Consider the following 22,863-nt stretch of genomic DNA (forward strand, 5'->3'; position numbering starts at 1 on the left):
GCTTACTTAAAAAAGGTTTTAGAAGGTTAAATAATGTTGAATTCTGCAATAAAAAATGTTGATTTCCAAATTTTTATGAAAACGTGTATTTGTTGTGAGAAATGTGAAACAAAATAGTGAACCTGATTTATCGTCGTGAAATGATCCATTTCTTTTGTCTTGCTTGAGCTTGACATTGACAGGAGTCCTCTTCTTGGCAAAAACGGATAGCGTTTATGTGAATGATATTTAACTTTCGTAACAAAATAAAGTTTTTTCTCTCTCACAATTTTGTTAAATTTAATGGAAATTGTGTTATTTCTGTTCTTTTATGTCTTTTTTTTAAAAATAATTTTTTCATGACAGATTACGAGTCTATAACATATAATACCAAACTTGTAATTTTTCATAATGAATATGTAAGCTAATTTTCTAAACAAAAGAATATAAATCTACAACTTGTAACGCTACTCTATATACTTTTTATGAGCATAACTTCTCTCTGTGGGTACTTCTTTTGTCTCTCTTTTTCTGCTACTTTTATTTTCTTATCTCATTCTCTCACCTCCACCAACCAACCAATGATATTTTCTTTCATAGTGAATATGGTGTATTTTAAAGAATAAAGTATAGTTATACCAGCTAATTTTCTAATCACTAGTTCAGATTTTAGTTAATTCGTAGTTTGTTATAGTTGTGCATATCTTTAATGATACTTTTAATTATTTTTTAGTTAAACATCATAGTTACATTTACATTCTAAAGTAAACATCATTACACTTAAAGGAAGTTAAACCACTTTCAATTATAATCCAGATGTGCTAACTCACTTTACCTGTATAAAATTTAAACTGAAAAAAATTACAAGATTTTGTTTAAAGTTATCTAATCACAAAAAGTCAGTTGTTAAATTTAAAAGTCGCATATTTAAGAAAAAAAAATATAAAATTTCTATTAGAAATCACTACCCAAAAAATTAATTTTAGGGGAGAAATTTAATACGAAATTAACACGTATAATTTTTCACTCAACAATTTATATCGATTTAGAGAGAAATTTAATGAAAAGCAAACACGTATACTTTTCTTTTTACCTTTTTCACTTGATATAATGCTCTGCCTCTATTGTGCTTTCACAATATGAACATTTAAATAAATAGTAATAAAAAATGGACAAAGGAAAAATACTATGAAACATCAATGAATCTATTTTGAGAATATAGAAGAAAGTTTGATTAATAAATCAATTTCACAAGTACGCACCATAATAATTTCACTTTTTCTGAACGTATGAACAATCGCTTAGCCATGCACGTGAATTCCCCTTCCGAAGAAAGCGAACATCTGAGTGTGTTTTCTAAACAACGTTGGTTATGTCATATGTGACCGACCAACACGCCGGTGGTAGTTAATTTCATCACTTAAACAAGAACTTGCTTTTTTAATTTCTATTTTATTCTTAAATTGATTTTTTTTTTTTTTGGTTTATGTGTGTTTGTTGCATCACCAGGAAGCATCTTATGCCTAGTTTGCGAAGCATGAATCTTATTCCATTATGTGTTGCCAAGAAACACTTTGTTTGGTCTTTCACAGATCCTTTAGAACGTGTCTCATATAAGTTAAGGTTCCTTTGAGCACTCTTTGATTCGTATTTCAATCTTCGGGACTAGTTTGGTGGGTTGAATACAAAAAATGTCCCATTCGGGTTTGGAAGAAATGGGCAACGAGAAGAAGAAGGAAGTGATTCGGATAGAGCGTGAATCGGTTATTCCAGTTTTGAAGCCTCAGCTCATCATGGCATTGGCCAACCTTATTAGTATGTTTTTCTGAAACTTTTTTTTCTCTCATGCCCATGTTGAAAAGTCTCTATCCTCTTATTTCAATTCTTTGGGTGTAATTTATATATTTGTTGAATAATTTTACTTAATGTTAATTGATTTTAAGATGAAATATGATATGATATTAAAAAAATTTCATCTTTAGTTGGTCTTAAAATGACTTTCTTTTCATTTCTCATACTAAATTTTAATGGATGATAGGTTGAAAAAAATTAAATTTTAATTTTGAAATCAGTATAATTAAATGTGGTCACCTAACTTTTTTATTTTGCGTGAATTAATTTTTTTTTCTCATTCAAAATTTGTTAGATAACTTCCCTGTGAATTGATTTTAAAATGAAGTCTAATGCTCTCTACTTGCGACTTATTACAAAAGTTAACAACTGTATCAAAGACATGATTGGATAACAATATAAATCTTTAGGTGGAATCTAATTAAATTCTTATTTTTGATTTGGTGCAGTTATGGTGATAAAATTTTGTAGTTTTGATACAGATGAAATAACATAGAAACAGCTTTCTCCCAACACCCACACCCTCTTCCAAAAGCTGCTATTTTCTTTGTAGACTTGAGTCGTTTGGGTATTATGTGCAGAACATAGTGCTGACCGAGTTGAATTTTTGAAGCTCTGCAAGAGAATAGAGTATACCATTCGAGCTTGGTACCTTCTACAGTTTGAGGACATGATGGTATTCTTTTTTCTTCACCATTTTGTGATACAAATAGCTTAGTGATGTGGTTAGAGCCTGATTTTTTTTTCTTTCTTTTTTTGTGCCTTAAGCAACTCTATTCTCTCTTTGATCCTGTGTCCGGGGCTCAGAAGTTGGAACAGCAGAAGTTACCTCGTGAAGAAATTGATGTTCTTGAGCAAAATTTCTTGACTTACCTATTTGAGGTATTTTGGAGACTTCATGAATTTCCACTGTTTACAGTTATATTGGAACAAAATAACCTATAACAATGATGATTTAATAGAGAAATTAAATCAACTTATATAATTTATCTTGATAATGATTGTTGTATATAAAATGTGTTACTCGATAGATTTACAACTTTATTCTGTATATCATGCTATGACAGTCAAATAGAAGCTACCAAACTTTTCTTTTAATTTAATCATTTTAAAAATCCTTCATTTCTCGCCTCTGCCTCAAAGGATGAAACTTCCTTTAAATAAAAGGTTAATTGAATAATAATTTAGCCTTGTCCAAGAATTAAAGGGTGAGGAAGTATAGGGCTTCATTGATTTTAAGTGTTCTGTTATTGGAATGAAAAGGTTAATAGGCTTACTCTTTTATGTGACACAAGTAAAGTGGTTAAACGCTTTAGTTTGTGGAGTAAACATAAAATTTATAAGAAACGACATGGCTATAATAAAATATATATAATTAATCTAAAGTTTAATTTAAAATTAAAAATTTAAATTACAAGAAAGAATTCATGTTTCAAAAATGAGCACAAGTCATAATAAAAATAATAAAATACCAAAAAAAATCTAATTATTGTAATCACTATTTGTATAAAAGTTTAAAAATCAAAAGTACAAAAATTGTACAAATACAATTAAAAACATTTGAAGTGCTAACATGGTACATAATTGAAATGGTTATGACACTACACAGCCACTATTTAGAAGTGTCCATGTTTCTTGGCCAAGATGTAAATGGCGAATAAGATTTAGAATAACAAAATATTCAGGTACTGGTTGAAAGAAGTAGCACTATAGCACTACAACATTTTAAATATTTGTATTTGTGTTTCTAATGGTATCTGAAGATGATTTGATTCTTTATGCAGGTCATGAAAAAAAGCAACTTCAAGATTGCAACTCAAGAAGAGATTGATATTGCACTTTCTGGACAGTATATTCTAAATCTTCCAATTACAGTAAATGAATCTAAGGTTAGCAACCATGTTTCTGTCTTGTAACTCATTATATACATGCATAATATATGTGCCTTTAATGGCATAGGTCACTTTAGATGCTTGATTGTGCTGTTATCAGTTGCTGATCTCTATGTTCTGCTGAATGTAGCTTGACAAGGTTCTTTTGAAAAACTATTTTGAAGCACATCCTCACGATAACCTTCCAGATTCTTATGATAAGGTAAGCCTTTAAATTTTAGCACTAGGGGTACTGATCCACCAAGGAACTTATGATGCTGTAGTGTTCATAATTTTAGTTTTTGTTAGGAAGTTCTTGTGTTTGTTTGGCATTTTTATTTTGTTGGATCAGAATAACTTTTAATTAACTGAAACATGCAGGATGGACCTGCATAGATTGAGACAACAATCAGAATTATTTTTTTTTAAACTCGATTTTAGTCTGTTCGTGAAGTGGCAAGCTAACACATCCTGTTATTTTAGTATATTATTTTTCGGCGTGGCATTGGAATTGATCGAACAACTGATTACTTTGTCATGGAGAAAGTGGACATGCTCATAGCACGTTTTTGGTCATATATATTAAGAATAACCAGGTAAGGAACACTCACACTGGGAATTGATTTTTTTTTTTAATTGATGTTAACGAAGAATCCACTATCACAAGTCATGATTTCTGTTAATGTTTGAATGGTATATTCAGTATCATCATTCCTGTCTTCACAGAGAAAGGCCTTACCAAAGAATCTATATAATGGCTACTTACTTGTGTAACATGTTTCGTAGGCTTTTCTGCAGAAAACTTTAACCCATGGTGCTTGTAGGTTGGAAAAGTTTTTATCCAGAAGGGCAAAAAGGCGTCGTAGGAAGGATCCCAAGAATGATGATGAAATTAACTTGGAGTTGGAAGATTTTCAGGATGATGTATATGAACGGATACGTCTTGAAAAAATGCCAATAAGGTCTTGTTGAATCAGTGTGTGTGTGTGTGTGTGGTGTTGTTGTAGCTTCAGCTGCTGTTGTTATTTTCTTTTCTTTCTGGAGTGAGACTTTTCATACTTCATTTACATAAACATTCTTCCAGAAATAGCATTCACCACTCACTTTGATACATCCTGCAAGACTTTGTAATGTAAATCCTGAATGTTAGCAGTTTCCCTTTAATCAAAGATTTAAATTATCACCATTTGACTAATGTGAAATAAAGGTTAATTACTCTGGAATCATCACAATTACAGCAGTATGACCCTGGAAAAAATTTAAAAAATGAACATTTGTAAACTAGTAGTCCACCTGTAGAAAGTTTGAATATAGACTTTTGCAGATTCAGAAAATGATTCTTATTTATTAAAGCTCAATGTTCCATCTAGAAATCCAACTGCTCATTCGTCTGATAAATGCATGCTGTTTTATCTCACCAAAACTGCTGATCTCATGCATGTAAACTGTATAAATATTGAATGTTTGAATATCTTGTCGCTCATGAAATTGTTTGTTAATTTCCAGTTTCGGTAGTTTGCTGAAAAAGACCACAATCCAAGAACCTACATTTGATAGGATTATTGTTGTGTACAGGTAGTGCTCCATTGTATGGCTAAACTCTACCATGCTAGTTTGTTAGAATAAAATTCTTTCATTAAAGAATATACTGATAATTATAAATATGTTTGTTTATCTTCTAAAGAAATACTGAAAAGGTTGTTCTGAAAAAATCTCTTTGTATATAATTATCAATCTTTTCTTGTATTTGATCTCTATGCATGCTAGTTTGTTAGAATAAAATTCTTCCATTTAAGAAAAGACTGATAATTATAAACTTGTTTATCTTCTAAAGAAATACTAAAATAGCTATGCTAAAAAATCTCATAATAAGTCAAGAAAAACAAGGAATTTGAGTTATCTTCAGAGGGTTTCGGTTCGTGTAAGTAATGCTTGGATTGGGATTAAATAAGTATGCTGTAGAAAATCCGTGAGTAATTGTATTCTACTGAAGTCTAAGGAAATTGTTTCTTCAGGCCAGCTAGCTCCAATTCAAAAAAAGAAAGAGGAATTTTTGTGAAGCATTTCAAGAACATTCCAATGGCTGATATGGAAATAGTTCTTGTGAGTTACCTCATTTAGGAAAGATTCCAATGTCTGTGTTATTACCTAATTACCCTTTTCCCCCGATGACCATAAGTGACTACCTGGTCACAAATTTTTACTTGACAGCCAGAAAAGAAAAATCCTGGATTGACTCCAAAGGATTGGGTCAAGTTTCTTGCATCTGCAATGGTTGGGCTGGTTAGTTTTTCAATTACACAAGTTTGAGTTTTTCTACCATAGTGTTCTTGTTCTTTGCCATCTTGTACTAATGCATTTAATATGTTTTACTTCACAGGTTGCTGTAGCTAGTTCTCTTCATGTGGATTCAGCTGATTTGAGGGTCATTGGTGCCGTTCTCTCTACAGTACTTGGATATTTGGCCAAGACATACTTCACGTAAGCATGTTAACTGCTTCTTTTCCTTGGAAATATATGCTTTGCATCTATCAGTTTGAGTGTTTCACCTGCATTGCATTAACTATTTCTACAATTTGATCCTCTTTATGATGGCATTCAAAGATGGTGGTTAACATTGAAAAGTTAGCCAGATCATGTATTTTTTGGAACTTGAAAGATTCTTGGTAATACCAGATGTCAAATTTGATAAAATGAAACCTTCAATTACTTTTTACAGGAGTTAAATTTTATCAATCAACCTTTTGAATCATGTTATATTATCCTAATGATCATGCATACTGAATTTTTTATATATTTTGCTAAGTTTGACCCTGGTATCAACAATAGAAATAGTCCCGATATGTAAGGCCAAACATTCCACAAGTTTGTGTTTAATGAATCTATGTATCCAATGTGGATACTAATATTTAACTTCTCATAGGTTCCAACAAAACTTGGTCCAATACCAAAATTTGATTACAAGGTCAATGTATGACAAACAACTGGACAGTGGAAAGGGTACACTTCTCCATTTATGTGATGATGTCATTCAACAGGAAGTAAGTACTAGCTAGGCTGATATGCCTTGTGTCATTATAATTTTTTTTAAATTATTTCCAATGAATTAGTAGTGACAATTTTTGTTAACTTATTTTGCCATTATATGAAAACAAGATAGGGCTAGCCGGTTCTAATTGAATGAACTGCAAATGAAAAGTATTTGTATATTTACAAAATGTAATTGAAAACTTAATATATGTATCAACAATTATTTAGTGTTTATTCATATGCAATGATCTATATTGTTTGAAGATCAACTGCTACACGTTTTAAGTTTTAGGCCAGATTTTGCTGTATGTAGCTATGCACCAGCCAAAACATCTAAAAGTCACATTAATCTTAAATTCTTAATGTGCAGGTTAAAGAGGTAATAATATCATTTTTCATTCTGATGGAGCAGGGAAAAGCTAATAGACAAGTATGTACATCAATATCAATTTAGCAAATATTGTTTTCTTTATAATTTTGCAATTCTAACTTATGGTTAGGAAAAGTTTGTCACATCTACTCATTCATATAAGCTATATATGGATGTGAATCAGGAACTCGATCAATGGTGCGAGGAGCTAATCAGAGAAGAGTTTGGAGAGAGCTGTAATTTTGACGTGGATGATGCAGTTAAGAAATTAGAGAAGTTCGGAATTGTCACCAAGGTGAGATTCCCTTCTAAAGTGACCATGTCTTTGGTTAAGTATATAATATGGCAACGCTTCCATGACTTGTTTGATACTTTAAGTTGTCACTATGTTAGTAACTTTGAAGGCCTGTTTTTTTTGCCAATTGGACCAATCATTTTATTTGTTCTGTTGCACAAGTTATGTCCTTTATAGATTTTATTGTAAAATTTAATTAGAATGCATATCCACCGTCATCCACTGTTAGTATGTATAATGAATTTATTAACCTTTATAACTATTATTTCAAAAATCACCTAAAATGATTGTTAATTACAAGTTAACAACTAATAAGTTATTGGTCCAAGTAGTATTAGACTCAGTCTCCTTAAGTAAAATTTCAAAATTAAATCTTGTGATGAAAAAAAAACGTGATTGAAAAAATAAGAACTTCACTAAAGATGATCAGTCAGATTTCTTAACAAAGATTAGTCATTGACAAAATCAATAAATACTTCATATCAATAACATAGTTTAAAAAAAAAAAAAAAACAAGAAGTTGACAAGATAGTAGTAAAACTCTTATTTATATTTGCATGTGTGCATTAAATGATAAAAAGGACTTTGGACATCTTTTTCATTGTTGAGGTAGAATCTTCAGTAAATGTGCTGATACAACATGTAGGAGAGATCATTTTCATTGTTGTTTAGCTAAGAAAACATCATGCTCTGAATATTAAGAATTTTTAGTTGACCGGAAGCTTTCCTTGGAATTCAGGATATCATTGGCCGGTATCAATGCGTTGGGCTGAAAAGGGCTAACGAGATAATAGGCACCACCACTGAAGAACTTGTCCTTAAGGCAAGACAGGGGGGAAGCACCACTCCTTGATGGTGTCACATAATCTTATCCTCATAATTTCAGACTCCCTGTCTCATTTTTTAATTCTTTTTAAAAATATTTGCAATGCTTGTACAACCTTTAGTAAAACACACTTGAAATTCTAGGCCAACTTCATTCATTATTTTCATGAATATAATGTATTGACATTATCAATAGGGAAATAAGATTTACCTCAAATCCCTAATAAGATTTGCACTCGTTCACCTTGCCCCAGGCTCACATGTTTATGCTTCACAAACGATACCACAGCAACCATTCCAAGATCTCAGGGTCACATTTCTTAATAATATCTGAAGAGCAGTTTAAAATAGATTTGGACACAGTCTAATTGCTTTTGAACACAATCTATTTATCTATTTAAAATCCAAGAATGCAGGCTGTAATGTCATTTCAACATTTACAATCTACTACTATTTTGTCACGTACATTTGAAACACAGTTCGATTTGGATATTCAAAACAGTATTAGTACAAGATGACCCTTATTATCATGAAAACTGTAACCCTAACAATATGAAATCTAGCATAGGAGGTACTTGAAATTTTAAGTGTTAAATAACAGTTTGGATTAAATTGCATCATGACTGGAATCTACACCTTTCCAAGGATCATTGGGCAGAACAAACTCTGAAATGAGAAATCAACAAAAGAAGAGTGCATAACATGACTATAATCACTCATTGGAACTCATAAAAGCTACCATAGTAGACAGAAATTTTAAGCAAAACAAAGTAAATAGCAATTGATAACATCACATGTCTACATTAACTTTAGGAAGTACATCATGATTCCACAATAATTAATAATTAATAATTAGACCTGCAAACATTAGTTATATAATAGAGCCCTAATTTCTTTCTCAGACATCAACACCTGAACAACCAAATTTACAAAATTTCAAGGCTACTAGGTAGCACTAGGTAGCAAGGTGCTTTCTAATATGAATGAATTGAACAGTGAACACAAGGTGGCAATGCCCAAAAATTGGTCAAGATCTTATATCCTTTAACACTGATGGCTAGCTAGCCTAAACAGGTAGTATCATCATGAACTAGCAGTGATTCTATAACATATAAAATTATTAGCTGTAATGATAAAAACAGAGGACTAAGTGTGTCACAATCCCCAAGGTTTCAAATTGCAGTTACAGTCACAGTGCTAAAACCTCAGAAACCTTTATATTGGGGACAAATGTGGCTGCAATTGCATCTGTTGATTGAAATTTAAACCCTGCAGACCAAGTTTTAGAAACCAGTCTACGAGTCTCTGCAACTGCAATTTGCAGCATCAGTCACATTTATCTGTACATTTCTGCAATATCAAAGATTGCAACAAAACCGCAACTATGGCTACAACCACAATGTAAAACCTTGATGCAGAGTGCATTGGCCACGACAACTGCAATGCAGATGCGACCGTACTCACAATTTAAAACCTTGACTAGTTGTTAGTAACAAGAACTAAGCCGGATTACTGGTAATCTCTTGGAGGACTAAAAATCTAGCCTTGTTAATATTATAAAAGCAGAGGAATATATGCTCCTCAAGATCCTCAACCTGTTCCAAAAACCCCTTATGACTCTTCCACAGCTGCTTGATAACTTCCTCCACAAGGTACCTCTCATTCCCCCTCTCCAGCACAAGCCTCACCAGCACCTTGTCCCCCTCCACGGCGGCGCGCAGCCGTGATGCCAGCGCGTCAATCGTCGCGAGATCGTTGCTCAACACGTAAGCACATTTTGCAGCAGCATCAAGCTGCCTCAGTTCTGCAAGTTCCTTCTTCTCAAAGGCACAGACCGGCACAGCACCGGCCGCAGCCAGAGCGGCCACGGCGTGCAGGGTGACCGCAACGGTGGCGGCCACCACGGCAATCGCGACGGCGACGAGGCAGAGGGCGGAGCCGCGGACGGCGCGCCGGACGATGCGGAGTCGCGACAGCGATTTTGCGACGCGGCGGTCGAGCTGCGTTTTGAGGGCGGAGAGGTCGGAGCGGATGGCGGAGAAGGTGAGGGAATCAGGGATGGGGTTTTGGAAGGCGTGGAAGGGGTGGAAGAGGCGGAGGGCGCGAACGCAGTCGTTTTGGGTGGGGTCGGTGGGGTTTAGGGTTTGGAAGAAATCGAGGAGGGGAGCGTGGAGGTCACGCGCGCGGAGGAGGCATTGGTGGAGGTGGAGGCAGAGGTCGGAGGCGGTTTCGGTGTGGTCAAAGAACGTTGAAATGAGGCGCGTGAGGCGCGTGGGGATTAGGGTTAGGGCATCTTGGACGCGGTCGCGGTTAGGGTTAAGGTGGTGGAGTTGGGCTTCGACGTTGGAGCGAATCTCGGTGTAGGAGGTGGTGTGAACGGCGAGGTTGTACTCGCGAGAGATGCTGGGAGTGCCCTCTGAAACGCAGCGTTTGTTAGTGATAGTAAAACAGTTTGAAGAAAGAAAAAGAAGAGAAAGAATGGCTAATGCGTGTGTTGAGTTAGTTACCTTGAGAGGGGTTTGGGATTGTTGAGGAAGAGGTGGAGGATTTGAAGGAGATGCATTTCAGCATTATGGTTTTACTACTTTGCCCAGAGATTTTTGGTCTTTGAGTGTTTGCAATCTAATGTAATGTGTGTCAGTGTTGCTCACCAATTTTACAGAGTGATGGTTCTTCTTCTTCTTCTTCTTCTTCTTCTGCAAGAAAGAGGAGAGACTAAAGGTACGAAGGAACAAGAAGTGTGGGGCTTTATAAGCTAACAGGAACTCATGAACGATGGAATTTCTGGGTTACACTTCATGCAAAGTAATTTTCTCTGGGTTACACTTTCATGCTAAGTAATTTTCTATGTATTGCTAATTAATGTAGTAACTTTTGACATGATAAAAGTTAATTTGCATCCTGCTCTATCCTTCTTTATGGCTGGCTGCTCTCTCTCTCTCTCTCTTCTGGCTTTCTCCTATCATCACTTAAAGTTTACTTTATTTTAAATTTTAATTTTGAAGCAACTTTAAAAAATATGCTAAAAATCTAGATAATATTTATTGAATTGTATTTACATGTGTTTTCATTAAAATATATTTTTACACGGACTTTTAATAAAGAGTTATGATATCCATACATCTCATTTTGGGATGGAAATAAGAAAAAGATAGGAAGAAAAGAAAAAAAAGATAAAAAGAGAATAATAAATATGATAGGTGTTGTCATAAAAAATTTTAAAAAAAGTAGAAGAATGAATATCATTTTCCTTTAATAAAAGCTCACCCAATCATCATATTATCTTATTTATTGATATGGTATGCATGATAATAAAGTGATTTTTTTTATTAAATGTTTGTATAAAAACTCGTACTTATTTATGTATGATCTACACTCTTATATCTTGTTAGACAAGTAAGAAAACAACTTATTAAATGTTTTTAACATGTATTTTATTTCATTTTCATGTCAAATGGAAGAAAAATACATAAGTTATTATTGAATTGATGCGTGTAGAATTAAATATGCATTATTTATTTTATTCGTAAAACAATTATCTAAAAAGTCACCTATTCTATTAATTGAATTAGACATTTGGATGCATTAATTTAACTTACGTTTTATGAATTTGAAAGCGGCAAATTTCTCTAAGTTTTTGCCATACTTGCGTAATCAAATATTTGAAATAAGAGTATTTGAGTTCGATTACTTATAAAATAATCTAAATGAATTAAAACTTCGCAAATCATTGCAAAAGCAAGTTCTTGAAAAACATTTTACTGCCACTAATTTCTGTATAGAAGACGATATTATACTTAAACCTTAATTTATGATAGTATCTTATTTAATTTAAATATAATATAAAATGAGGGAAGTTATCCTGCAAACCCCATTGGGAGAGTTTGTTTGATGTTTGCCTCATTGTAGTGGCAGTTTGGTGGATCCAAAGTAGTAGATTGGACAATGATTTTTCCCATATTTATTACCACTGTTTGGGTTAATGTACTCAAATGTCAATTCAAGATTAGAATCCTTGTTTGGATTTTCACTTTTGCTTAAATTCTAGTATTTTTATTATTATTGGGATTGACTCAGAAGAATTATAAGTTGAAGTTGCACCCTCCACAACTTCCATTAATATTGTCAAGAAAAATATACCCTACCCTCTAAAGAAAGTCGTGATCAAATTGATGATTGCTTTATGCAGAAAGAAAAAATTTAAGAAACTAAAGAAAAGGGTACGTAGTTTTAATTTGAGATCATGACTAAAGTACTACTACTAAATGTAGGACATTAATGAAATGGAATCATGTGGACCAGAGGAACATGAAAAACTCATTATTTTAACCATACCAACCCAATATCAACCATCATTAACAACAAACAATGTTTTAAAAAATTTCGCATACACTTATGAAGGTAAAAACCAAAAGAAAAAAAGAATATAACTATTGTAGCGGGCCCCAACATTCTCTTGTACCAATGAGTAAAAATAACCAAGACAGATTATACAGTGCTTTAGATATGACTGACATATTCAATCAAGGCAATTAGAGTAAAATCCCGTTTGAGTTTTTAATCACTTTTAAATAGATTGTTTAGTGACACGTCTGAGTTTTAAGAACTTTAGTTCCCCCTCCATTGATAGATTTATTGAAAACCAAATCTGAGGTAAAAATCTCAACTCAAGATTTATTATTAAAGATGCTTTAATTTTAGGCAAAGTATGGTTTTATTGCCAATGAATATTTTTTTTAATGTCAACTACTTATCATGGTTGCTCATGATTTGATTATTTAAATAACCATAATCATAATAACTAATAAAAAAATTTATATAAAAAAACTAAAAATTAACTACATTATAAATGGTTATTATAACTTAACTAGTTATAATTTGATAGAACTACATGTAACCGGTTATGAATAAACTAATTATATAAAATCTTTTTTTACTGAATAGTTATATAATCCGTAATATCTAAAATCAGTTACATAAGTTGTTTAAAATAATTATTTCTATAAGATTCACTATAGTTTTATAGTTATAATTATTTTTTAAATAAAAAATAAGTTATTTGAAATAATTGTAACGCCAGTTATAATTTTATAACTAGTTATGATTATTTTTTAAAACTAATTTTTATAGCAACCCTAATTGATGATCAGATAGCTCAATCCGTATTCCCAAATCTGATGCAAACCAAATCAACTGAACAGTTGGAACTTCAAAAGGGTATGTGTAAGTTTAACAGTTTCTTCATGTAATCCACACCACACATTGGACATGTGGGATCTAAATCCATTCTCTTCCTGCAGAGTGCAGAATATTGTGGCATGCTCTCCAAATAAAATTGGTACGCTTTAGGACAGCATGAATTTTCCAATTGCTGGACCAAGAATTCCCTTCTTAACACATTTTATGCTTTTTGTCCTTATAAATATAAAAATGTTCAAAACTTATTTCTGCAACAAAATTTGGTACATTTTTCATCTCAATTGAAATTAGTCATTTTTTGCTCAAACAAAAACTTGGATGAATCCAACATTGATAACTTTTTTCATTAGTTTCATATATAATGGATGTAAATTTGACTTTTTTACATCAGTTATCCATATAACCGATGTAAATGTGAGATTTTTTATCTCAATTATACATAACCAATGTAAATATGATGTTTTTAAAATTGGTTGTGTATATAATCAATGTAAAAAAACAATGTCGATAGCTTGAAATATCTAGGTCAAAAATGATACATTTTAATTTTATGAAGATAAAAAATATACCAAAAATTTTATAAGAATAAATTTCAGATATTTTCAATTTTATGAGGACAAAAAAATAATTTAACCTTAATTAAAATTTATTAAAAACTATAAAATCAGAAAAAAAAGTCATTAAATAATACATAGAACTCACTAAATTTTATAGTTTTTAATAAACTTCGACCAATAAAAAAGTTTCTTAAAAAATATATTCGTAACATTTCTCATTGTATATAACTTGAGGTGATTGTACCATTCATGAACACGGTACTCCTTTGGAATTAATTACCCTTAATAATGAGATTTTTTCTTGCTGAATAAAAAAAATAAAAATCCCTCATATTGTGAGATTTATTTACGGTCAAGAGAGAACTTTGCAATCATGTGGACATTTTTTTTAACATATCAAATTTCTGTGACTGTCATTCCTCTTTATGCTACAATATTTGTTTTCCTTTCTATTGGGGGAGGCGTGTATATGACTGGATAGTGAGGGACTAAGGGTAAAAATATACCATTTTACTCCGGTCAAGGGAATTACTTTTTGTACCATTTTCTTTAATCATACCACCATATTTTGCATCATTTCTGAAATATATTAAACATAATTCCAAAATTAACTTTTTAAGCAATGCAAAAAAAGAATGGTGGTGTGATTAAAAAAATAATGCAAAAAGTAATTTACTACTACCAAGTGCCTAAATTACTAACAAATTACGAAATGCAATATCATAATAGCTTGAAAAGCGTACTATATTGAAACAATAAGGAATTATCCATCATGGGAGAAAATTGTTAGAATTCTTTCAGCTAAAAGCAGGTCCACCAACTTCCTAGTGGCTCTATCAGACATGGCTAGCAAATAAAGTAAAATTCTTAATATACCCCAGTTAGTTGAAGCGGGTAAAAAATCTGTCAGAAAATATAGCTAGCTTTCAAAGTTTCACTTGAAATAATTTGTCAGCACAAAATGCTACAATGATGGGACCACCCAAATCACCAAGAGCACACCCTGAAAAGAGAGAAAAAGACACGATTAAGCCTATCAAAGTGAAACAAACAAGAATCACCTTAAGGTTTTGTTTAAATTAACTTTTCAATAAATACTTATAGAAGAAGAAAATGAAAAGGTAAAATAAACTTCTTGTATGCCCAAGTTGAAGTCAGTTTTCGAAGAAGCTAAAGGAGAGAGCTGTATATTAGCTTATGTATAAGCTAATTTTAACTTATGAGAGAAGTTTATTTCATTTTACCTTTTTAGTTTATTTTCTTCAAGTGCTATGAAAAAGTTCATTCACACGATACCTTAAATCACAAAATTCAAGTAATATGCAACAATCTTGTAATTCTCTGAATGTGTTGTTTACAATCTTACCAACCCACTGGCCGAGCGATGGACGAATAAGGGTTGCACCAATTCCTGCTCCTATGGAGGCAAAAATTAAAGATGAAGTACATCTAACTGTAGCAATGAAAACCTTCTGTCCAAGAACTCCAACTTGATTGGTTTGATCAACATCATTATCCTCATGCTGACCCTGGAACGCGGAGGAAAAGAATCGATATAAATCAATGCCTACTTGGACAAGCCATGATGCTGCAACTCCAAGCATATGTCCTATACATAACAAAAAGAAAGTCAGCAAAAGATAGTTGATGAAGTCAAAAGCTCAGGGAATCTCATAGAGAACAGATATTTCATGGATTGCTTTGACCTCTGAATGTTGTTCTGCTCACACAGTAGACGTAAACCAAAGTAGGCATGCTCCTTCCAGCCTTGCGAGTTGCAGATCTAGGGATATCTGTTCGAGAAAGCCCAAAAAACCACCTACTTGTAAGATCTCTTGGAGAGTTCAGAATATAAAACAACCATCTCATAAAATTTTAATTAATTTTGCTAGTAGTAAATAATAACTACTTTATGTAAGCAAGGGCATCTAATTAATTTTTCTTAATTCAAAAACAATTTCAGAGAAAACGTACCTTTAAGAAGCTTCCATGCCATTCTTTGTGAAACATAATGCACAGCAATTCTTTCTAAAATCCTTCTAGTGGTCACAACAGTTGTCTATGATGGCATCCAAGACACATTTACATAACAAGTTTTAAACATCATAAGAATACAGAGAAACACAATGAAATATGCATGATGTTGATCCAAATATTATAGAGCATAAGTTAAGGAATCAAAGTAGTTTACTAGGTAATTTTAGTAATTACTAAATAAAAGGGAAAACCTAAAGGAAGCATAGAGCCAATGTGCTTATTACTGAATCTACAAAAACAAGGTCCGGCAGAAATATAGAGCATCAAAGGTAAAAGATTGATGTGAAGGAAGATTTCATATGAAGATGGTCAATTCTGAAAAGTTAACAAATTCCTAGCAGCATGTAGATACTTCTCTCTCAATCATCAAATATCTGGGAGATTAATTAGATTAGTAGCATGGGCTTAGATAGATTGATAAGTGCAATTTTGTGTAATATAACAAATATGACAGTAAATTATTTCATCCCTTTATCACAGTTGAAGTTTGTGTAGCTTTTGGTAAGGGTACTCTTGACAATAGTAGATGCAAAATTATTCCTACACATAACAGATGCAATATAACAGACAGGGACCTTTGAAGCATTCAGCAATTTTGACCACATTAATCCTGTCAAAATTTTATTCCCAGAGATTGTTAGATGCTCGTTTAATTAGATTAACTGATCAGTTTCAATTTGAATGTAGCTTAGAAATAAGGACATAGCAACATGCTAGACAGGTCTGCATATAATCAACAAGATTAATAGTATTGATGGAGGGCAAAGCGTACTATAGTTAAATGTTGAGATGCTTCTTCTGTTGTTATTAATGAGCACTGTTGACACAGTGGAAGTACTATATGCAACTGCAATTCAGGTTGTTCTTATTTCTCTTATTTTCTATTTGTTCAAATTACTTTGGATGGCTAGGATTAAACGAATTCTATGGGTTAGAATTGGTTTTTACTCAAATTCTATATATTAAGAGGTTTAACAGTTATAACAACAGAACTCTGTTTTCTAAAATATTAGGAGTTTCTTGTATATTCCCTGGTTGTTACTTAGACCAAGGTTGATATGAACCATAATAGTATCTTGCATGACCAAGACCAAGGACATGAAGACCCAAAATAAAGTGAAGCTAATGAATACTGCAAATAAAGTGCAAAGTCATTGATTTTGTTACTTAAGAATATTTTGGGTTATTATTTATGTATCTAATGATGATTTGAGATTGATTTCATTAGGATTTATGATTGATTTTATTAGGACTTATTTTAATTTGATTGCAGATTTTGTTTCCTCTGTTATGATGAGGATCTTATCATTTATTAGGATTTGTTTCCTATTATTATTAGAATTCCTTTCCTATTATTTGTTTTTTCTACCATGTTTCCCTATAAATAGGAAGCTACATAATTCAGAAACATCAAGTTGAATTTGAATAAAATGTGAGTTTTCTCTAATTGTGAGAGCTTCCCTTTGTTTCCAAGGCAAAGAACTAGATATAATTTTATCAATGCAATTTGTGGCAATCCAAATCTCAAGAGTAATCACTCATCTTTTCAACTAAGTCTTGAGTGTGGTGTCAATACCCTTTCCCTATAAAAGAAATTGAAAAAGAAAAATCCCTAAACCTTAATTTTTCAAGGTGATGTCCAATTCATATCAGTCATGGCAGCAGAAAGAGATAACCATGGTATGACAAATGTTCATGTAACTTACGCAACACGTGAAAACCTATTACTAGGAACTGGATCAGAACATCGGAAAAAAAAAATATTGAATGAAAAGTCCCCCCCCCCCCCCCCCCAAATCAGAACTAAGGTGATTGTTGAATCAAAAAGAAGATAATAAAAAATAGAAATCTCTCTCAACTGTGGGATGGTTGAGGTTCCGGCACTCCAATCTTGAACTCTACTCTAGAATATCCTTAACCTTTCAATTCCCCTTATCCTCTCATATGTTATGTCTTTTGCTCTCCCTTCTGCAGTTAGGACTCAGAATCTCCAACTGTCAGTGGCACACAGCAGAAACTGACCCAAGTTCCATTCCCCTTCACTCACCCTATTCCTTTGGATCTATAAGCCCAAATACTCCAAAAATGGTGAAGCATTGATATCGTACACATATCTGTTACTATTGTGCATGTACAATATGCCTAATCAGTAATCACGTATCCAAGGAGTATCCTCCAATTTTACTTTTTATTTTTAAAGTTTATTGACTGATAAGTTTGGAATGGACTCCAATACTTTGAATATGACTAAATTTACATATGATTCTGACACAGCTCTAACTTTTCCTCCATATCCTCAAAGCTATAGTAAATAGTAAGAAATTTTACAGAGACAATTCTTAAATTGAATAAAACTAATGATGCCTTCTGCACATTCTGAAATGGATTGGGGTAATATATGTTACTATGGATTTTTGTTATGATCAAAGGTAATATTTTGTAAATTGAAATCATTATGCATTGATATAGTTATTGTGTATTCATGAGAAACGATCAATATCCTTTTGCCAATATTGTGCATTTATGTAAAAAAAAAAATTAATTCATGCTAATTTATCTAGGTCATATAATATCTTGATTTTATATATATTAAGTATTTGGACTTCATTGCTTCTAATATACATCTTTCTAATTGCAGGTCTACTAACACTTATGTAGAGATCAAGTTGGATCTCCTTCACAGTCAAATCAATCAAGAGGACACTCTAGAAGGTTTCTAAAGTCTAGATGATGAATGTGAAGATGAAGAAAATGTATACTCCTTTCATGAAGGAAGAAGCTGAAGCTAGAGCCCCACTAATCAAATATGCAAGGTGGAATGAAGGCAACTATTTAAAAAAAAAATTAAAACATAGTAAAATGGCAATATGGGTCCTTGAAAATGTACATTGCTTGCACTTTTAGGCTTTAGTTTTTTTGTAACTATTACAACTTTCGGTTTCTACTTTCTAGGCTATATAAAAGAAGTTTAATGCCTGGTAGCCTGTACAGGAGTTTTCAGAATTTTCTATATAACACCAATTTCTTCAATGGTATCAGGCAGTTAACCAGAATCCAGAAGGCATGACATATTTATGCATAGATCACCATGCCCAATATTTTCTCTCCCTATTTTTTTCTTGAAAGAAACAATTTTGCTTCTATGGTCATCACCCTACATTAAGGATGACCTAAGAATATGACAAGTGTTATTGTTGAGGGTAGAGAAGGTTGTAGGTTCATTAAATTCCACGTCAAAACAAAAGCTTGGTTTAATAACCAAATAGAAACAGCTGTCCTCCTCAATTAACATGTTTATATATCTGTGTCTGAAATGAAGACGAGCTATTTATGAATTAGACATGGGGTTGAAATACAAGATACATATAGCAGCTTAACAGCATTGTCACTAATACTAAATAACATCGCTCATAGCAATTTCACAAATTGTCGATATATTGCAGGATATAGATTTTACTCAACCAACAATAGAATAAATAAGATAAAAATCTCACCTCACGCATGATATGCTTCACTGATTTTCTGAAGGGAACAACCAGATCAACATGGTGCTCCTGATCGTCTTCCAGGAAATCCTCATCATCTTCCATTTCCACACGAGGCTCCAAAAGTGGCAAATAGAACATCAAGAACGACCTTAAGGAAGTCAATGTAAATGCCCTCAATTCAAAAGCAGAGAAGAGAGGCTTAAGTTCCACATTATACTGCTTGGTACTATATCTTAAAGCATCATATTTATAATTCCTTTCAAAAGAACTTTGTATATTAGAAATGTAGTCTTCTGGTAATGCTGCACCAGCATCACAATATGCAACTGATGACCTGAAATTAAAGTCGCGTGAGAGTTAAAAGTAAATATATGCTCATTGCACATGGTTTAACCAAAGTAGGACAGTATACTACAACTCATAACACTTCCACAAACATCACAAATGTTCATAGGTTTTCCTTCTTTCATTCCTCCAAATTGCTACAATTAGGTCAATGGTAACTCCTTCAAATATGCTACTTTTTTTATATCATGATATTGAGACGGAGTATCCACCAGTTTTACTAATAACTAATCTCCGCCAGGAAACCTAACTTGTCATCTTTAGTGGAGTCTCCCTTCTTAACCACATTATTTCCATCCACAAGGCTCGAACCCTAGACCTTGCTTAAGGGGACCGAGTCCAGGATCACTCAAACCAATGATATGTTAGTCAAATATGCTACTAAATCCACTCATATATACATTAAAAAATAAATAACAAACTGTTTTACCACAATAAGACATTATAACGACATTTTTTAAATCTTATAATTTTTAACTATTTCAAAAATAAACGTAAGTGAATGGATTTCAATTTATACCAATGTTGGCAATGAACCAAATTATGTCCTAATAAACAGCACACACCAAATTATGTTCTAAATTTTATCAACACCCCATTTATCCCAAAAAAAAAAAAAGCAAATTTTCGCCATCCAGATAAACTTTAAAAGTAGAGTGTATAATAATCAAAAGCCATACCAAAATCTTCAAAACCAAATCAATCATATTTTGTCAATATGTATATCCTAGCCTAGATCAAAATCCTTCAACACAACAAATCAAGCACATCCCTAAAATACTAACATCAATGCATGTATAGAAAAATGGAGGCAGAGCATACCCAAACAATGCCCTTGAGGCAAAACCAGTCCCTGCAGCAAAAGACGCTGCAGCAGCAGTTGCAGCAGAGGCAGAAAAAAAGGCACTGGAAGACTGAAAAGCATGAGAGGAGTGCAATCCAGAGCTCAAGTTTTGATTTTTCCTCCATAGATCTAAAAGTATAGCTATGCCTGCCATTGTTGGAACTTCCAATGGTTGCAAAGCCTAACCCACCCCTTTTATGCTGAGTTGACAAATTACAAGTGAAAACGGACCTAAATTTCAATAAAATAAAAATTAAAAACACTGAGAATGTAATCAATTCATACTTTCACACACGAAAAAATGAGTGAGAATGATGCTTAATCCTACTACGCAGACAAATGTGAAGAAGAATACAAAATTGGCTATGAAATCAGTATTAGAAAATCTAATTAACTTACTCATAGCTCATAAGGGTATCAAAATTACTTAAGTTAGTCACATAAAATATAGAAATATCAATACACATAATTATAAACTCACCCTCCTATTTACAAAAAAAAAATGAAAATTTTAAAAGGAAAAATAAAACATCTACGGAAACCGTATATATTTCACTAAAGTGATGCAACTCAAACTCCTCTCCAGGAACTCGGGAACACCAAAAATCCAACGTACAGAGAAATCAGCAAAACCATTTAATCAAACCCCCAAAAAGAAAAGGCAAAAACAATAAGTTGCTACCCAAAAAAATATATATGAGAGAAAATCCTCCGAAAAATTCTTTTTTTTTTATGAAATTTTGGTTGCATCGACAACATAAGGGGGGGAATGCTCACAGTGGCTGCCGGAGACGGCGGCGTGCGGTGGCTGAGAGTGAGAGGGTGAGCTAAAAGGGGTTGGTGAGGTCTGCGAAACAAAGAGAGGAAATTAACGATCGTACGATGCACCACTAATTAGGAAATTTCGTTTAAATCGAATCAAATCAAATTGATTTTACAAATCTACTTTAAAATTAAAATTTTAATTATAATAAAAAATTATATTATATTATGTTAAAAGAAGGTATATTGATAATTGATAATAAAAAGAAATTTGTCCAAAAAATACACATCCATGTGATTAAATGAGTATATTTTTATGATATTTTTCATTCTTCTCAATATATTTTTTAAAATTTATAATATTTAAAATTTAACATTTATTTGGTATTTTGATTTTTGGTTTTTTATTTCAACTTCTAAGATAACATAAAAATAGTAATGTAGCCCGATCATATTGGATCAGATTTTTAAGTGTTTAAAAATTTAAACAAATTAATTAGTTAAATTGAGTTGCTTTATGTTTGATATTCCAACTAAATCAATCTAATTTTTATGATATGTATTGTTGTATGAAATATGCTAGTGTGAATGAATATGATTTTTTTTTACTCGAATATTCTTTTTTTTTTCTATCCAATTATTCTCCCTCCTAAATTATTAATAAAATTATCTATCATTATTATTTATCATGTAAACTGGGGTTCTGAATCCCAAATTCACACCTAATTCTTTTTTATCTTTTACATATCTCATTTAAAATTAGGATCTCAAACCCAAATTTTGAATAATTTTTCTTTTTTCTTTTCTTTTTCTAGAGCCCGTTTATTCCCTATTTATTATTCTCACCAACTCACCTTATTATTTTTACTTTTTGCAAATTTCCGCTTAGAATTTGGTACCCCAAATCTAAATTCTACATGATTTTAAAATGCATAAAAAAGTGTCCAAAACAAGAAAAAATAATCTCAACAAGAATATTTATTTTCATGCACACGAGGTTATTATTCACCTAATAAGAATTCTCCAGAGTTTCATCTTTTGTAGAGTGATCGAGATAACACTGACGCCAATCAATAGCCCAAAAGACATTGATGTCATTGAGGTTACTCTTCGCCAGTCATGAATCATGCACAACTTCATCTTTTGTGGCAGAAAAGTAGTGGTCAAGCTAGCAGTGACAACAATCAATGGCTCATAATGCATTGATGTGAACGAGGTTACTATTCATCTATTAGGAATCTTGTAGGATTTCATCTTTTGTATAAATATGAGTAATGTATGGATGTAAACTTCAATATCTCATCATCTTCAAATAATTTATTTTTCTCACAAAGTCTCATTCATCATAAACAATAATTCTGGAAATTTATTGATATTAATGACTCAAACATTCCATTCTTTGTTCGCCTT

The 22,863-nt window shown here is 32.3% G+C and overlaps 3 protein-coding genes across 5 annotated transcripts; 1 reads left to right on the top strand and 2 right to left on the bottom strand.

Moving 5' to 3' along the window:
* The first annotated feature begins 993 nt into the window (after positions 1–993).
* Positions 994–8,565, top strand: LOC100779123 (uncharacterized). 2 transcript variants are annotated; one of them, XM_006599353.4, is made up of 16 exons: positions 994–1,382; positions 1,489–1,794; positions 2,412–2,506; positions 2,599–2,712; positions 3,615–3,719; positions 3,853–3,924; positions 4,185–4,297; positions 4,526–4,663; positions 5,208–5,276; positions 5,717–5,804; positions 5,913–5,984; positions 6,082–6,182; positions 6,625–6,742; positions 7,102–7,161; positions 7,286–7,396; positions 8,136–8,565. In XM_006599353.4, the coding sequence occupies exons 2-16, from the start codon at positions 1,671–1,673 to the stop codon at positions 8,247–8,249; spliced, it is 1,494 nt and encodes a 497-aa protein (XP_006599416.1). In that variant the 5' UTR covers positions 994–1,382; positions 1,489–1,670; the 3' UTR covers positions 8,250–8,565. The 2 variants fall into 2 exon arrangements, with proteins under 2 accessions (XP_006599416.1, XP_040866449.1); XM_041010515.1 differs by having other exon boundaries at positions 999–1,382; positions 2,444–2,506.
* Positions 8,566–8,725: 160 nt separating this feature from the next.
* On the bottom strand, positions 8,726–11,119 carry LOC102661264 (UPF0496 protein At3g19330). 2 transcript variants are annotated; one of them, XM_041010516.1, is made up of 3 exons: positions 10,729–11,119; positions 9,817–10,637; positions 8,726–8,887 (listed from the first exon to the last, which is right to left on the bottom strand). In XM_041010516.1, exons 1-3 carry the CDS (start codon positions 10,790–10,792, stop codon positions 8,852–8,854), a joined length of 921 nt encoding a protein of 306 aa, XP_040866450.1. In that variant the 5' UTR covers positions 10,793–11,119; the 3' UTR covers positions 8,726–8,851. The 2 variants fall into 2 exon arrangements, with proteins under 2 accessions (XP_040866450.1, XP_006599418.1); XM_006599355.4 differs by lacking the exon at positions 8,726–8,887 and having other exon boundaries at positions 9,003–10,637; positions 10,729–11,118.
* Positions 11,120–14,704: 3,585 nt separating this feature from the next.
* Positions 14,705–21,575, bottom strand: LOC100808514 (uncharacterized). Its single transcript, NM_001253067.2, has 7 exons — positions 21,469–21,575; positions 20,670–20,922; positions 19,509–19,836; positions 15,952–16,036; positions 15,684–15,770; positions 15,344–15,586; positions 14,705–14,980 (listed from the first exon to the last, which is right to left on the bottom strand). The coding sequence occupies exons 2-7, from the start codon at positions 20,843–20,845 to the stop codon at positions 14,904–14,906; spliced, it is 996 nt and encodes a 331-aa protein (NP_001239996.1). The 5' UTR covers positions 20,846–20,922; positions 21,469–21,575; the 3' UTR covers positions 14,705–14,903.
* Positions 21,576–22,863: the final 1,288 nt, after the last annotated feature.

This window comes from Glycine max, chromosome 16 (assembly GCF_000004515.6).
Source record: "Glycine max cultivar Williams 82 chromosome 16, Glycine_max_v4.0, whole genome shotgun sequence".
Classification (NCBI taxonomy): Eukaryota; Viridiplantae; Streptophyta; class Magnoliopsida; order Fabales; family Fabaceae; genus Glycine; species Glycine max.

Bases quoted from the DNA above. Each gene is read 5' to 3' on its own strand.
- LOC100779123 (XM_006599353.4), top strand. From the start codon at position 1,671: ATGTCCCATTCGGGTTTGGAAGAAATGGGCAACGAGAAGAAGAAGGAA. The intron at 1,795-2,411 runs GTATGTTTTTCT...TATTATGTGCAG, and splicing joins GGCATTGGCCAACCTTATTA to AACATAGTGCTGACCGAGTT. The intron at 5,985-6,081 runs GTTAGTTTTTCA...TTTACTTCACAG, and splicing joins CATCTGCAATGGTTGGGCTG to GTTGCTGTAGCTAGTTCTCT.
- LOC102661264 (XM_006599355.4), bottom strand. From the start codon at position 10,792: ATGCTGAAATGCATCTCCTTCAAATCCTCCACCTCTTCCTCAACAATC. The intron at 10,638-10,728 runs GTAACTAACTCA...GCTGCGTTTCAG, and splicing joins AATCCCAAACCCCTCTCAAG to AGGGCACTCCCAGCATCTCT.
- LOC100808514 (NM_001253067.2), bottom strand. From the start codon at position 20,845: ATGGCAGGCATAGCTATACTTTTAGATCTATGGAGGAAAAATCAAAAC. The intron at 15,587-15,683 runs GTCAAAGCAATC...TGTTATGTATAG, and splicing joins GAGCAGAACAACATTCAGAG to GACATATGCTTGGAGTTGCA. The intron at 14,981-15,343 runs GTAAGATTGTAA...CTCTCTTTTCAG, and splicing joins ATCGCTCGGCCAGTGGGTTG to GGTGTGCTCTTGGTGATTTG.